Genomic DNA, 16,221 nt, shown 5'->3' with positions numbered 1-16,221 from the left:
GAATTATAAAATATTTATCAAAACTATTAACCACACCATTATCAACATGACACAGAGTATCATCACAATAAATTTAAAATATATATCCCAAATTTTTATATTCTAAAAATCAACATCCATATTAAAAAACTTGTATATTAAATAATATTTTTAAAATCATCCTACCTCACAATTATTTTATATATAGAATTATTGATAAAATATCTACATCCGTGTTCACATATCCAGACAAAACATGCAAAAATAGCAAAAAAATCCACCAGAAAGATATGCATCTGTAACAAGAAAGTTTGATCATTCAAAATAGTAATCATAGTTAAAGTTAGTTGACTCCCTGACAAAATTCAAGCCCTTGTTTGAAAACACGGTGGAAGGAATTTTAAGATGGTTAACCAATCGGATACTTGCATGGATACCAAATCCAAAAAGGATTAACCAAATTTTCAGTTTCTGCATGCCACCTCATTGATGCTATTTTTCCTCTACAGTCAGCATAATGATTGAGTGATTTAGTCTTCAATACTGCTCTTCTGCTGAACATATTTGAATCGTTAGCTGCTCATCATTTTGTGTGAAAATAAGCGATGGGTTGGTTCCACAGGTGTTTTGGATTCATTAGAAAGAAGAAGAAGCAGAAAAGCCCAAAATCTGAGCCTCCGTCTCGTGAACATTTACTGAAGTCCACACAAGAAGAATCCGAGAATACAAAGGGAGCTCAATACAAATATCACCGCAGATTTCCTGCTGTTAGGGACAGAACCGAGCAGGTTTCGATGCGATCATTTGGGGATTTGGATGGAGCTTCACTAATAGAAACTCCTGGCAGAGAAACCCTCCAAATTGTTATAACAGAGGTAGCCTTTTTCTCGTCCTCTGTGTTTTCACAATTATTCTCATACTCTGTGAATGAAAGAATTAATTTTATTCGCGGTAGTTTTGGAATGTTTCATTGGGGTTGGTTGCCCCTCTTCCCCAATTTTTTTCAGTCTTTTTCACAGTTATTTTCATGGTCCGTTTATGAAAGAATTAATTTCCTGGACAAGTTTAATATTTGCCTCTGGTTTGGTTCCTTTTTTCCACTTTCCAGCTAGCTGGTGTTGGTCGACGATCTTAAGAGGACAGGGTCAGGGATCGAAGATGAATGGTGGTTTAGTTTGAAGGGCTTGTCTTTTCGAAAAGAAAAGTTTGATAAAGTGAAGCTCTTTTTGACCGCGCGGGCACACATATATATATAGATCTGATGTTGTTTTTATAGTCTAAATTAGGCTTTCAATTCAGGGGATTTTTTTTAATTCTCTTTTAAAATCTATATTATAGACTGAGAAAAATATGATCTTTAAAACGTGTATCTAAGATCAGAGAAGGTGTCCACTCTTGCTTTAGTTATTCGACAAATGAAAACATAAATAGCACTGATAGTTTTGGATAATGGTTCTTTTCAAGGAATCATCTGCTGTTCTCAGATACATTATCACCAAAATCTGATTCATGTAGGGTTTTGTTTGAAGAAGAAAGGGCTGCATTTTCATTGTCTAACAGATTTAAACCTAGTTCTTGTGGATCAAAATCCAGTGATTCGATCCACAAAACATTAGAACAATTAAACAAATCAACCAATCCCTCAAATGCTGCACAATCGGAAAACACAAGATATTGCATTAGACATATATACCAAACGTGTTTTAAATTGATCAGAGTATCTGTGTTGGTAATGGTATCTGCATCCAAATCGAACACTACCAGAGTGCCCTAGTTGTGATTGTTGGCAACGCTGAAGCCCAAGCAATACAGTGCGTCCATATCAATATGGACTTACGTACCGCCTGTCAAACCTGGATAATGCCGGCAGTGGCACTTGTGGCGGGGTTTGCCATGGTCATCTCTATTCTTATTCTCATCTCCATCTCCCTTCTCCTTCTAAGATCCATGCCTCTGGAAGAAAATTATATTATAGTGTTGTTTCAATCTCCGTTGCTGCATCAAATGCTGCTCCTGGATTTCTACCAAGGCCGCTTTAGCATATCTAAGATCGTATTAAAGCATCCGAATCCGTCCAATGCGTAAATGGCCCCACCCTTCGATACCTGCATCATCTCGTCTTCTCTCAATTTAATTCTGTAGGCACAGAGCTTAGAAGCAATTCTCGAGATGCATGTTCTCAACGCATTTCAGTAGCAGGCTTTTGTCAGGGCTTGATTTTTATCCTTGGTAATAATCTCTAATCTAGGCCGGACTCAGAGTGACAATCCCACTCCTGGATGCACTACAAAACAGACAATGTTAGAAAGTGCTGATCAACTTAAGCACTGCTTCCCATTCCCGATTCAAAGGCTTCTAACCATAGACATAGACAGACAGGCCCATACATCTACATCTTTTGGTATTTAGAAAATCATGCAAAGCACACCATACAAAATGTCAAAATCACTAAACCTGATGAGACGGTTGACAAAGATGGCCCTCAAAATAGTTTCTTTATATAAATCTTAGTCTCCCGAACATGAAACTCACCAACGTGCATAATGCAAATAGCAGATATTTATCCTCGATTAATGATTATTGGATTCACCTCTCTTTTGGATACTTTGCATTATTGATTGCAATTCTATTTTTAGAGGCAGATTTTTAGACTTTTTTCACCGGCATATAGCTTAATATTTCTACGATGAGTTGAAAGCACTTTGATAGGCCGTAAAGGTTGCAATTTTGAGAATTGATCAGGGCTTGATGGCCACTCCAGGCTCATTAGGCATCCATGTCCTCACTGTGTTTTGGGAGGTATATATGGCTGCTAATGAATTTTTTATCATTATAGTTTGTCTGTTTATGATTCTTCTCATAGCAATACCAGTGATCCAGTGTACTCTTCAAATAACCCTCCCCAAAAGGATCCAAACCATCCGTGAATGAAAAGAATTTCAACCGTCTTCCTTCTCTTAATGTTTTCAATAAACCACCTTTTCCTCTTCTTTTTTCTAAAGTTTCTTACTTGGCACAGTTTGTTTTTTCTGGTTTGGTGCTTCTTGGTATTCCTTTTTTTCCAGGGACATTTGTTTTGTCTATGGCCACTTGAAGTTTACCAAGATGGCTTCGATCAGCTACACAATTAGGGTATAGGATTAATATGTCCATTACGAAAGATTCCTAGCAATAAAATAAGTCCTTGACAATGGTAAGAGGTGTGTTCCCTATGTTCTGAACTAGCTCTCCCAGTTGTATTTTTTTTCCTGAAATTAATGAGTTTATTGTTCAGGTTTGAACTCTTGCCAGCATGGGGAAAATGTGCCATTTTGCTGTTTAGGTCACCGTCACACCTTCAAAGACAGTCAATCTTTATCCATGGAAATTGTAAGTATATGATTTGCAGTGATAAACTAGTAGGTTCCAAATACTTCTTGCCTCTTCTATTTTAGTTTATGTAATTTGACGTGGGTAGATAAGATAAGATAATTGTATTACTGTCCAACAAATGACCACAAAAGTAGGTCAATGGGACTGAAGAATACAACCAGTATCAAAACAATTTGGGAGTGCCAGTGCAACTCCTAGAAAATGCCAAAATAATACAAGGAAAGAAACCTATATATATGTATATAACTGTGATGAAGGTATGGTGATATAAAACACTAAGTGAGTTTTTCCAAGATTGGAAAGGTGGGCAACCCAACACAAGAGCCTATCTAATGAAAGAGTGAGAGAGAGGGAGATTGGATGATGGGGCTAATGTTGTCAAGGTCTCCTAAGTCTGATGGCGGGGGCAAGGGGAGCGAATTGGGCATTGGTTCATTGTTCGAGTTTTCTGGGACCATCGAGGAGCCTAGTTGTATACTCTTAACAATTGAGGTTGAAAGAAGGCAGCTCCGAATAGATCTTTGATTGCCCCTTGAGATCTGGAAGGTAGTTTGATGGGAAAGGCGTGCTTTGCTTTAGATCCGTTTGGAGCTGATCTGTGTGGCCTGATGTACATTCCAACATCTTTGAACCGGTCTTGATAGTATTGTGATGTCCCCTAGAGGGGGAGGCTAAGGAGAAACCCGATGTCTCACCATCCTACAATTGGGTGTGCTCATGAACTCTACCTAATATTTGTTGCTTTGACCTGATGGATCAATAGGGAAGTGTGAGGTAATGAGTCTAGTCATCCCAGGGTGGGGAATGGCATGCAGGAGTTGATATTTGTGGCTGAAAATCCTTGATGAAGAGGGCTAAGCATTTTTGATCCTAGTATCAAAAGAAAGTAGAGAGGGAGCCTCATGAGTCGATACTGAGGTAGTGATAGCATCCTTTGATCTCATGGTATGGGGTGCATCTCTATATTTGGCTCCTACAAGTGGCACACTTGGCTATTAGATTGTGGTATATGGTGATCTGTGTCTATCTAGAGTCGAAGGGAGTCGACCTGGAGTTGTACCAAAGGGATCCTAAGCAAGTGCATCCACTGTCTATGTGTACACTGTATATGGGGGGTAGATGATCATGCCATCACATAACTCCAAAATGTGCTCTAGGTAGAAAGACTCTTTGAGCCTAGGCATTGGGGATGAGATCAAGTGACTTGAATGTACAATCTATAGATCTCCTCTTTGATAGCCTAGTTCAATACCTATCTAGTCGGTAAGAAATGGTGTGGGGCATCAAGACAAATCAAAATGGGAGAAGGTGCTCTATGGAAATAGTAATCCTCTAAAGAAGCTGAGATGCCTCTGAGTACCAACCTCATGCCTAGCCCGGGGAAGGATCTAAGGTGAGAGCCTCTGAGGAACAAAGTGCAAGGTAGGGATACCTCTCTTGCCCAATGAAAAAGTCTCCAAGAGATTGGACTCTATGAAGGAAACAAACCAAGTGAAAAATGACCTTGACATGGAAAAGGTGGACACTAATCTCTACTTGTATGATGGGTTGTGGAATTGTCTGCTTACATTGGATGATGTGCTTGAGAAACAAGGTTTGTACTCTCCAATCTAGTCCAATCTGTATCTAACAAGCGCAGTCTCTAGATCTCGAAGCCATAGAGAATTGTGGGTCTAATAATTGCCTCCATGAGATAGAGTTTAGTAGAGATGTCTCGAAAATGCTCCTGGAAGCACTGTCTCTTGATGAGGGCTAGCGAATCATACCCTTTACTAAGTTGAGGCTGGAGGGCTTGCGATAAATCAGAATGAGACCCCATGAACTGTACTCTCAGGTAAGTGTAATTTGTGTTGATCTCAATCTCAACCCCTTGGTAGTAGAAATGTAAATCTGCAAAGGAGTGCTTTGATGCATTGAAGATCAAAACCTTAGTTTTACCCAGGTTCACAAAAAATGGCTAGTGCGTTGATTTGTCTTTGTAAGCCCTTAGGAGTAGAGGCCAACAAGACCAAGTCATCGATGAACTCAGATCAACACTTGATGTAGAAGACAACCATTGCCTTCTTGGATATGCTCATGAGGGAGAGACTCTATCTTATTAATATAGATCCCAAAGAGGGTTGGTGAGAGAGGGCATCCCTATTTTACCCCAATGGTTCTTTGGATGAAGTCAAAAAGCCCTTGTGCCATCCTGATGCGTCCCATTTATTCGATGGACTGCTAGATAAACTGATCATACTTGTTAGCTTTTGATCCAGTATCTGAATTCCAAGTTTGACAATATCAAATGAAAGGTAATACATAGGAATGATGAAGGCACCAATCCAAAATCTCATCTATAAATAGTTATTACAAATATGTTCAATGTTGCCTTTTGGATGACCCAAACTTTGATTGATTAAGACAACCCATTTGAAGCCCTTAATGGAATTCAACATCTGAATATATAAAACTCAAATAATTAAGTCAATGGTTTAAGTATGAAAGTTTTTAATTATAATATGTAATATCCCCCCAAAATTGAAAATATCATCTCCACATAATTAAGCAAAATTTTTCACTATAATTAAATCTTGAGGATTTGATATTGAAAAGCATTCCAAATGGGAGGTAAAATGTCAAGGCCACATTCTCTATGAAAAGTGTACACGTCAAACTAGATGTTGTTTGCTTTGATTTGAGGTCAAATTGTTATGAATATAGCAAGGATTTGACAAGTGATGGGAAGGTTATGATGTGACAAATGAAACATGATGTGCACTTTGGGGATATGTGTTAATTTTAAGGCTAGATTGTTCTCTGCTATATATAATTGCATTTTCAAACTTTTTCATCATTTACATATTACATTTACCCCATAACATCATAACATCATTAGCAACTACGTAGAGAGAACAATAACATCAACAATGCAGCAAAACAGTAAAGAACAACAGAAGAAAAATATGCACAATAGAGACACCAAGATTTAGGTCAGGGACCAGGACAAAACCCCACAAGGGGGAAAACCCAACCAGATTCTTCTTCAATTAGATATTCATCAAATGTTCAACTGAGATATAATAATCACATCAGGCTTGCCCAAGTCAGTTCACAACTTTGTTTGCGAACTAAACAAAACGAGTCCAAGAGAGCTGCCTATTATATCACTGTCATATACAATATCACATCCGCCATAGAGACAATGTTACATCTGACATCCATTATCACTGTCATCATGTATAAAAAGTAAGATCACTGACATTATGGAGCAAGGTCAATGTAGATCACTGCCATCATATAATAACAAGGTAACTGTAATCATGGATCATGGTCACTATCATGTCATTTATTGAGGTCATTGCCATATAACTAGGTTAACATTACTGTCATCATAAGTGTCTCCTGTCAGACTTATTGGCCATCCATCATTGTCATAAAGGGGCTGCTATACAAGGGTTTAGTCATACATTTCAGTCACACATAAAACTATCTAATAATATATATCACAATAATCTCTGCCATACATTATAGCTAACCTCAGAGGATTAGGGCATATGAAGATTGCTCAAGAAAGCTGCAAATATCTCCTTGCAAGACACTTAACTAACTCCTTCAGAAAGGGCAGAGGTAGTTATACAAGATGTCATAGAGAAGGTTGAATGTAACACTGAGGTAGCCGCATTGAGTCCACAAAAATATTCTGCCTGTAGCCACATTGAATCCATAGAGATAGACTTAGATACGATGCACAAAGAACCACTGCTACAAGCCATTGCAAAACAGAGTATAGATAGTGATGTGATTTGATGCCACTGCAGAACAAAATGTACATAATGATGTGAGCCATAGAGCAATGTGTGACCACTGTAACGATTGAGCCATAGAGCAATGCGTGACCACTGTAATGATTGAGCCATAGAGCAATGTGTAACCATGAGCAGAGAAGTGGAGTTCATTTCCTTAAATCACTGTCATGTATTGCACTGTTTTTCTTTGAATAAAACATCTCATTTGACTATTAATATAAATAGATAATGTATGTACATGCAAGTCATTTTATAACCAAAAAGTGCGCTGCTTAGCACCACAACTTTTCTCAAAACTAAGTAACCCACTATCAAAATTACTCTAGAGCACCATAGGAATCAAAATTTCCATTTGAGCATACATAACCACTACAATCAGTCTAGCTGTCATAGAATCATAAACAGTAAGGCTGTGGCCTTCTAACACACATGATCAAGAGCACACATAGCAAAAATCATAAATCAGGTAGCTGATGGGATGACACCAAAATTAGGTGGGGTCATCCTTGCCCTTTTTTGTGGGCTCCCATCCATCATGATTGGGACAGGAATACACATAAGAATGAGTGGATTGATTGATCCATAATTAGGTGATGCAATGTCTCATTACATGGTAGGAAAAGAGGAGTACGTTACGTAGCTCTCAAATGCCTTACCCAATTAAATATTACATGAACTACTACATTAAATAATTTATTAAGTGTCAAGACTTTATTACATGCCTAAGTTCTAATAAATACTTCTAAGTTCTAATTATGACCATTATTTCTAATAGACTTGAAACTGAAACACCAACTCATAATGATTGACAAATTCTTCCTCATTGTCCAACGACTCTTCTTGTTTGCTAAGCTGCCTATTGATTGTTTTCACCATATAGATTTCTTTCATAGCTTCCTTAGTAGCAAGGGATTTGAAAAAGTCATTTGTTAGTTGATCCCTTGTCTTTAGCCAATGGATGAGGGCTATAAATTGACCCCCTTGGACTTAATTAACTTCATGCACTCTAAGAAAGTGTCGAAACTTAACAACTCTAGTGTGGATTTTTTCATCAAAAAGGCAATTGAATGTGTTGATTGATCTGCTCTAATTCTTTATTCATAGCTTTGTGTAGTTTCCGTTAGATGGAGGCAATTCATTGCCAGTTATTCTCAAGGAGGCAATTCTAGCAATGTTGAAAATGTAGCGAGTAAAGGTCTTCTAGCTTGTGCCTTAGCTAGTGAAGACCTCAAATTGCCCTTCTCTCAATATGAGTGCGAGCTCATGAGTTAGACTTCAGTTAGGATGAGTTATTTCCAGTTTACTGGAATAATCATCAAGTTAACATGCGTAGAGTTGGAGCTTCAATTAAGTGGAGTCTTCATCAATTTGACTACAGAACAAGGTGGCAATTACTAGTTTAGTCAGAATGAGTTAGTCCTTAGTCTTGATTGAAGGAAGAACGAGTTAGTCTCCAGTGTTGATTGGAGAGAGAATGAGTTAAGAAATCCAGTGTTGATTGGAGAAAGGACAATAAAAACTCTCAGTTAACTCTCAATTAGAACTCAACTTCTAAAATAGAATTGGGCCTCCTTGCATGTTCGAATTGGGTCTATAAAGAGGAGGATGAAGGCATAGGAAATAATAAGTTTTATGCACAAGGTTTGTGAGACAAGAAAATTCACGAATTTGTGAGAGTATCTTTGATTGTGGAGAGTGCAAAGCTTGTGTCCTAATAAATAGGAGATCACAAGTGCACCAGAATTTAAGAGAATTGTTTGTGCGCAGGTTTTGAGAAGTTGGGGTCCTAAGGAATAGGAGGCAGAAAGTGCGCAAGTAAATAGGAGGAATTGCGCTAGGATTTAGGGGCTTCGTGTAACCTAGGAAATAGGGACCTAGTGCGCAAGGATTAGGAGGCTTCTAGTGCGCATAAGAGAGTAGGTTTTGCAAAGCAAGTCAAGGAGGAAACAAAGGAGCAATTGTGTGCTAGAGGGCCGAGATCAAGCAGTGATCAAGGCAAGCCGAGATCAATTGTATCAGTTGAGATTTGTGAGAAGAAGTAGAACGCTTTCTCAAAGAGACAGATTGCTTTGTAATAGATCCAATTGCTCAAGAACAATCAATAAAATTCCACATCAAGGAAGCAAGTTTTCCTTGTTGGGTTTCCTGAGAAAACAAGTGTGTCAATTTGTGTGATGTGTTTTTATATCTTTGGTGTTTTTATTTCGCTGCTTATCAATTGTAATGAAAAATTGTATCTTGGTGAAAGTAAACTAGTTTTTCAATTTTCATTTATTCATCTAAGTAGTTGTAGAGTTTCATGGAAATTTAACATGGCATCAAAGCAGAGATTACTATAAAGACCAGCACCAGATTGACCAATTAGTGGACAACGCAGATCAAGTAGAAGGCTTGCGCTAGAGTTTGAAGAGAAGAGCAATTCTTTGGATAACAATATGGCATTCCAAGGACTAAGGTTAGATCACCGTTTAGAGGGAGCCTCGAACTTCTGCTCGTGGAAGGAGCGGATCTCAGTAGTGTTGGAAGATAATGGAGTGCTTGAGTATGTGAAGCAGGAAATAACGTCCAACATAATAAGAATGACACCAAGGTGAGGAGGATCATTCTTGAGGGGATCAGAGATCATATTGTCCCTCATCTCCATGAGAAGAAGACAACATATGAGATGTTTAAAGCCATATTAGATCTGTATCAAGGTTCCAGTGATGCTAGGAAGCTTGCTCTCAAGGAGAAGCTAAGGAGTATCCAGATGAGCAAAGGAGAGCCCATCATCACATATCTTTCAAAGTTCACTCAAGTTCGGGATGAGCTAAGTGGTGTGGGCATGACTGTAGCAAACAATGACCTTGTGAGTCTTGCAGTTATGGGACTTCATAAGTCTTGGGAGAATTTCCAGGATGCAGTAAGTGGCAGAGAGAATACTTCCAGTTGGTAAAGACTATGGAGTGACTACGTTAAAGAAGAGATCCAGAGAGGGACAAGAGCTGGGCGATTAGCTCCAAAAGAGGACAAGGAGAACTTTACCCTGGCATGCAAAGGTAGCAAAGCCAAGGGCAAGAGGGGCCAAGGAGAGGTTGAGTCTAGTTAGAAGGGCGAGAAGAAGAAGAAGGATATGAGCAAGATCAAGTGCTTCCATTGCCATGAGTTCAGACACTATGCCACTAAGTGTCCTAATCAGAAGGAGTTTGGTAAGGATCATGTAGTTGCACCAGTTGAGGTAGATGCATTTTTTGCTCAGTTCAAGAAGGATTTCTCATTGATAGCTTGCACGGTAAGCTTAGCATACAACAGTGTATGGTATATTGATTCAAGAGCATCCTTCCACATGACCAAGAACAAGGAGTATTTCAGCTATCTAAAGGAGAAGGACATGCAGTTTCAGTTTGAGCTTAAGAGATGATGGAAAGTACCCAACTAAGGGAGTTGGTACTGTTAGTTTTGAGAGGGAGTCAGGTAACTCTCTCCATCTCAGAGATGTCCTCTATGTTCCAGGCTTGAAGCAAAACCTTGTTTTAGTAGCTACCCTTGAGGACAAGTGTTATGATGTCATCTTCAACAAGAGGTAAAGGCCTACCTCAAGCACTTAGCTTTTGGATGTAAGAAGCAGATAGGTGTGAGGAAGAAAAATATGTACCTACTACAGTTTGAGACAAACACAACCTTGAGCAAAAAGGTAGGAAGTGTGTTGAGTAGAGACTTGAGGGTTGATGAGAGCAGAGCTCTAAGGGATTCCTTAGAGCGACAACAGGTTAGAGCTCCCAAGGAGCCTCAACCAGTATCATAGTTTGAGTCTCGGCTAGTTAGCAAGTGGACCGACTAGCAGGTTGATGAGGAGAAGGGACTAGGGCAAGTGTAGACAACCATTTAGTCAAAGATTCCCAGTACAGGGAGAGTTCGAGCCAAGCGGGTAGATGAGTTATTTAGGGGAGATTAGGAGAGAGTTAGACCTCCTAGTACCACATTCAGGAAGAGTGAGTAGCCATAAAGATACATGGGGTACGTGGCACTTATGAATGAGGTGATAGACTTAGATCATAGGAGCATGGTTGGAAGGAACATGTCTTCAGATCAGATTTTGCAGCAGGAAGCAGGGAAGTTTGCTAGTTTGGAGGGAGTGGCTGTAGCAGCGGATAACGTGGTGGTGTTGAAGACAGATCCAAGTAGACGAGTTTCTTCTAGAAGCACCTTCCTCGCTAAGAGCGATTAAAGGTCTTCTGTCTTGTGCCTTAGACAGTGAAGACCTCAAATTATCCTTCTCTCAGTATGAGTGCGAGATCATGAGTTAAACTTCGGTTATGATGAGTTATTTACATTTTACTGAAATAATCATATCAAGTTAGCATGCGAAGAGTTGGAGCTTCAGTTATGTGGAGTATTCATTAGTTTGACTACAGAACGAAGTGGCAGTTACCGGTTCAGTTAGAGCGAGATAGTCTTTAGTATTGATTGAAGGAAGAATGAGTTAGTCTCCGGTGTTGATTGGAGTGAGAATGAGTTAAGAACTCCAATGTTGATTGGAGAAGGGATGAGAAGAACTCTCAGTTAGCTCTCAATCAGAAATCGACTTTTAAAATAGAACTGAGCATCCTTGCATGTTCGAATTGGGTCTATAAAGAGGAGGACAAAGGCACAAGAAATCATAAGTTTTGTGAGACAAGACAATTCACGAGTTTGTGAGAGTATCTTTTATTGTGGAGAGCACAGAGCTTATGTCCTAAGAAATAGGAGATCATAAGTGCGCTAGAATTTAGAAGAATTGGTCGTGTGCAGGTTTTGAGAAGCTGGGGTCCTAAGAAATATGAGGTAGAAAGTGCGCAAGGAAATAAGAGGAATTGCAATAGGATTTAGGGGCCTCTTGTGCATTAGGAAATAGGGACCAAGTGCGCAATGATTTAGGAGGCTTTTAGTGCGCAAAAGAGAGTAGGTTTTACAGAGCAAATCAAGGAGGCAACAGAGGAACAATTGCGTGCTAGAGGGCCGAGATCAATTGTATCAATTGATACTTGTAAGAAGAAGCATAACGCTTTCTCAGAGAGACATATTGCTTTGTAATAGACCCAATTGCTCAAGACCTATCAATAAAATTCCACATGAAGGAAGCGGGTTTTCCCTGTTCTGTTTCCTGAGAACAAGTGTGTCAATTTGTGTGATGTGTTTTTATATCTTTGGTGTTTTTATTCCGTTGCTTATGAATTGTTAAGAAACTTTGTATCTTGGTGAAAGTAAACTAGTTTTCAGTTTTCAATTATTCATCTAAGTAGTTGCATAGTTTCATGGAAATTTAACATGGTATCAAAGTAGAGATTAGTATAAATACCAGCACTAGATTGACCAATTAGTGGATAACACATATCAAGTAGAAGGCTTGTGCGAGAGTTTAAAGAGTAGAGTTGTTCTTTGGATAGCAGTATGGCATTCCAAGGACTAAGGTCAAATCACAGTTTAGAGGGAGCCTCGAACTTCTGCTCATGGAAGGAGCGGATCTTAACAGTGTTGGAAGATAATGGAGTACTTGAGTATGTGAAGAAGGCAATAGCTCCACCTTAAGATGCCCAACGATTGATCCAACATAACAAGAATGACACCAAGGCGAGGAGCATCATTCTTGAGGGGATCAGAGACCATATTATCCCTCATCTCCATGAGAAAAAGACAACATATGAGATGTTTAAAGCCATCTTAGATTTGTTTCAAGGTTCCAGTGACACCAGGAAGCTTGCTCTCAAGGAGAAGCTAAGAGTAAGGAGTATCCATATGAGCAAATGAGAGACAATCATCACATATCTTTCAAAGTTCACTCAGGTTCAAGATGAGCTAGGTGGTGTGGGTGTGACTGTAGCAGATAGTGACCTTGTGAATCTTGCGCTTCTGGGACTTCATAAGTCTTGGGAGAATTTCCAGGATGCAGTAAGTGGTAGAGAGAATATTCCCAATTGGGAAAGACTATGGAGTGACTGTGTTCAAGAAGAGATCCATAGAGGGACAAGAGCTAGGAGATCAACTCTGGAAGAGGACGAGGAGAACTTTTCCTTGGCAAGCAAAGGTAGCAAAGCCAAGGGCAAGAGGGGCCAAGGAGAAGTCGAGTCCAGTCAGAAGGGTGAGAAGAAGAAGAAGGATCTGAGCAAGATTAAGTGCTTCCATTGCCATGAGTTCGGACACTATGCCACTAAGTGTCCTAAATTCTAGTCAGAATAGCTGCAACAACTGAGATAGATGCATTTTCTGCTCAGTTCGAGAAAGATTTCTCATTGATAGCTTGCATGCCAAGCTCAACAGACAACAATGTATGGTATATTGATTCAAGAGCATCCTTCGACATGACCAAGAACAAGGAGTATTTCAACCACTTGAAGGAGGAGGACATGCAATTTCAAATTGAGCTAGGAGATGATGGAAAGTACTCAACTAAGGGAGTTGGTACTGTTAGTATTGAGATGGATTCAGGTATCTCTCTCCATCTCAGATATGCCCTCTATGCTCTACGCCTAAAGCAGAACCTTGTTTTAGTAGCTACCCTTGAGGACAAGTGTTATAATGTCATCTTCAACAGAGGTAAGGCTTACCTCAAGCACTTAGCTTTTGGATGTAAGAAGCAGATAATTGTGAGAAAGAAGAATTTGTACCTACTACAGGTTGAGACAGGCTCAACCTTGAGCAACAAGGTAGAAGTGTGTAGAGTAGATACTTGAGGGTTGAGGAAAGCAGAGCTATGAGGGAGTCTTTAGAGTGAGAGCAGGTTAGAGTTCCCAAGAAGGTGCCTTAGCCAGTGTCGTAGTTTGAGTCTCGGCTAGTTGGCAAGTGGGCCGACCAGTGGGATGATGAGGAGAAGAGACCAAGGCGAGTGTAGACAACCACTCAGTCAAAGATTCCCAATACAAGGAGAGTTTGAGGCAATTGGGTAGACAAGTTGTTTAGGGGAGATTAGGAGAGAGTTGGTCTTCCCAGTATCACATTCACACAGAGTAAGCAGCCACAGAGATACAAGGGGTACATGGCACTTATGACTGAGATGATAGACTTGGATCATAGGAACATGGTTGGAAGGAACATGTCTTCAGATTAGATTCCGCAACTGGAAGTAGGGAAGTCTTCTAGTTCAAAGGGAGCAACTACAACAACAGATGGTGTCGAAGACAGATCTAGGTAGATGAGGTTCTTCCAGAAGTTCCTTTCTCGCTAAGAGTGAGTGTTGAAAATGTAGCAAGTAAAGGTGTTTTGGCTTGTCCCTTAGCCAATGAAGACCTCGAATTGTCTTTCTCTTAGTATGAGTGTGAGCTCATGAGTTAGACTTCAGTTAGGATGAGTTATTTCTAGTTTACTAGAATAATCATCAAGTTAGCATGCGTAGAGTTGGAGCTTCAGTTAAGTGGAGTCTTCATCTGTTTGACTGCAGAGCGAGGTGGCAGTTACCAGTTCTGTTAGAGCTAGTTTGTCTTCAGTCTTGATTGAAGGAAGAACAAGTTAGTCTCTAGTGTTGATTGGAGAGAGAATGAGTTAAGAACTCCAGTGTAGATTGGAGAAAGGACGAGAAGAACTCTTAGTAGCTCTCAATCAGAACTCAAGTTCTAAAATAGAACTGGGCCTCCTTTGTATGTGTTGAAAATTGTAACTAGGTTCGGTCTTCATAAATGTAATAATCACTTTGTAATGTGCTTGTCAAAAGATTGAAAAATAATTTTATTATTATTATTATTATTACAATGACTTATTAAAGCATGTGTTTCATGCTTGGGTCATCATTTTTATTAGTCAAAGTCTCCATTGTGGACTTCCAGGATTATTATTGAGTCATTAGAGTCATTGTACCCTTTATAAGACCCTTCTTGGAATTTCGAATCATGTAAAAGTATTATTTTTGAGTCAAATATGTATTATGTCACCTTTACAGCAAGTCGGCCTCAAACTGGGCAATTCAACCTCACCAAAAGGGTATATATTGAAGCAGTTCAAATTCATTTGGACACTCTCTCTCACAAGTTCGATATCCAAGAAGAAACTGGGAAAATGTGCGAAGTAGGAGAAGGAGGTCAAAAGAAGTGCGAGTTTGGCTAAGGAAGAAGAAGAAAATTGAAATTTTGTTCTATCTCTCTCTCTCTCTCATGTGGGCTACTTTAGGAAATCAAAGTTTTTTATCAAGTCGAAGCTGCTGCTGTTGCCAAGTCGAAGTTGTTGGCTCAAAGTGCTGCTGCTGCTACAAGGTCGAAGTTTTGGATCAAAGTAAGGGCAGACTTGGTGTGGAGGAGGTCCGTGCCTAGGTTGAAGAGTCTCAAGAAAAACTATTGAAGGAAGATATTTTGATTGAGTTTTCCCCTAGAGAGGGGTTTTGTCCTGGCAAAGTGCCTACATCTAATGTCTCGTGTTTTTTGTGATCTTCATACACACATAATTTGGTAATTGCTTGATGAAAGATAATATAATAAAGAAGTAAAAGAAGCCAACATAAGTCACAAGTAATTATCAAGAAAGAAGAAATCAAACCCTAATCCACTAACATTGATTTCTCGACATGGTATTGGAGCTAAGGTCAAGGAAGATTGAAGATCATTTTGTTGGCTCAAAGGAAATTTCTACTCCCTCTATGACAAGCTATATAAGAATGGGATTTAATATTGCAGGAAGTTGGATCAAGAAAATCTTCCACTACTTATTCAACAAGGTCAAGAGTCAAAGGTCCTTGGTCGCTCTTACAGGTTCTCTTGGTGATGATAATGCATGGATTATTGATACTTTGCATCAAGGCCGGAGAAAGCAAACAACTTCACACTCTATCAAAGGAACCATCTTCTCATGCAGTAGAATTGGGAGACAACAAAAGCTATGCTATTAAAGGGCTGGGATCAACATCTTTGAAGTTGGAAAATGTAGCTAAGCTATATCTCAACAATATACTACATGTTCCAAGTTTGAAAAAGATTTTTCTTTCTATTTCTATTTTAGAAGATAAAGGGGATAGAGTTGCTTTTGTTGATGGAAAAGTTTTGGTTTGGGGAAAAGAATCAAGTATCGATAAAGCTAAGGTTATTGGAGTTCGTGAAGGAAGCCTATATAGAGTCATTGCACCACCTCCTCAAGCTTTGGTTCA

General features: G+C 39.3%; 1 protein-coding gene across 2 annotated transcripts in view; it reads left to right on the top strand.

Moving 5' to 3' along the window:
• Positions 1 to 324: 324 nt before the first annotated feature.
• Positions 325 to 16,221, top strand: part of LOC149215107 (E3 ubiquitin-protein ligase DIS1-like) — a 64,966-nt gene continuing 49,069 nt past the window's right edge. The window contains exon 1 of one of the 2 annotated variants that reach the window (XM_089392520.1): positions 325 to 854. In XM_089392520.1, the coding sequence (XP_089248646.1) occupies positions 585 to 854 (270 nt within the window). In that variant the 5' untranslated portion in view covers positions 325 to 584. Of the gene's footprint in view, positions 855 to 1,300; positions 3,349 to 16,221 lie in introns of those variants that run through there. The other variant, XM_089392521.1, reaches the window with a different exon arrangement.

The sequence above is a fragment of the Pinus tabuliformis genome, chromosome 1_1 (assembly GCF_031772625.1).
Source record: "Pinus tabuliformis cultivar Carrire ecotype Pingquan chromosome 1_1, CPIR1, whole genome shotgun sequence".
NCBI classification, from domain to species: domain Eukaryota; kingdom Viridiplantae; phylum Streptophyta; class Pinopsida; order Pinales; family Pinaceae; genus Pinus; species Pinus tabuliformis.
This window is presented reverse-complemented; position numbering and strand designations above follow the sequence as displayed.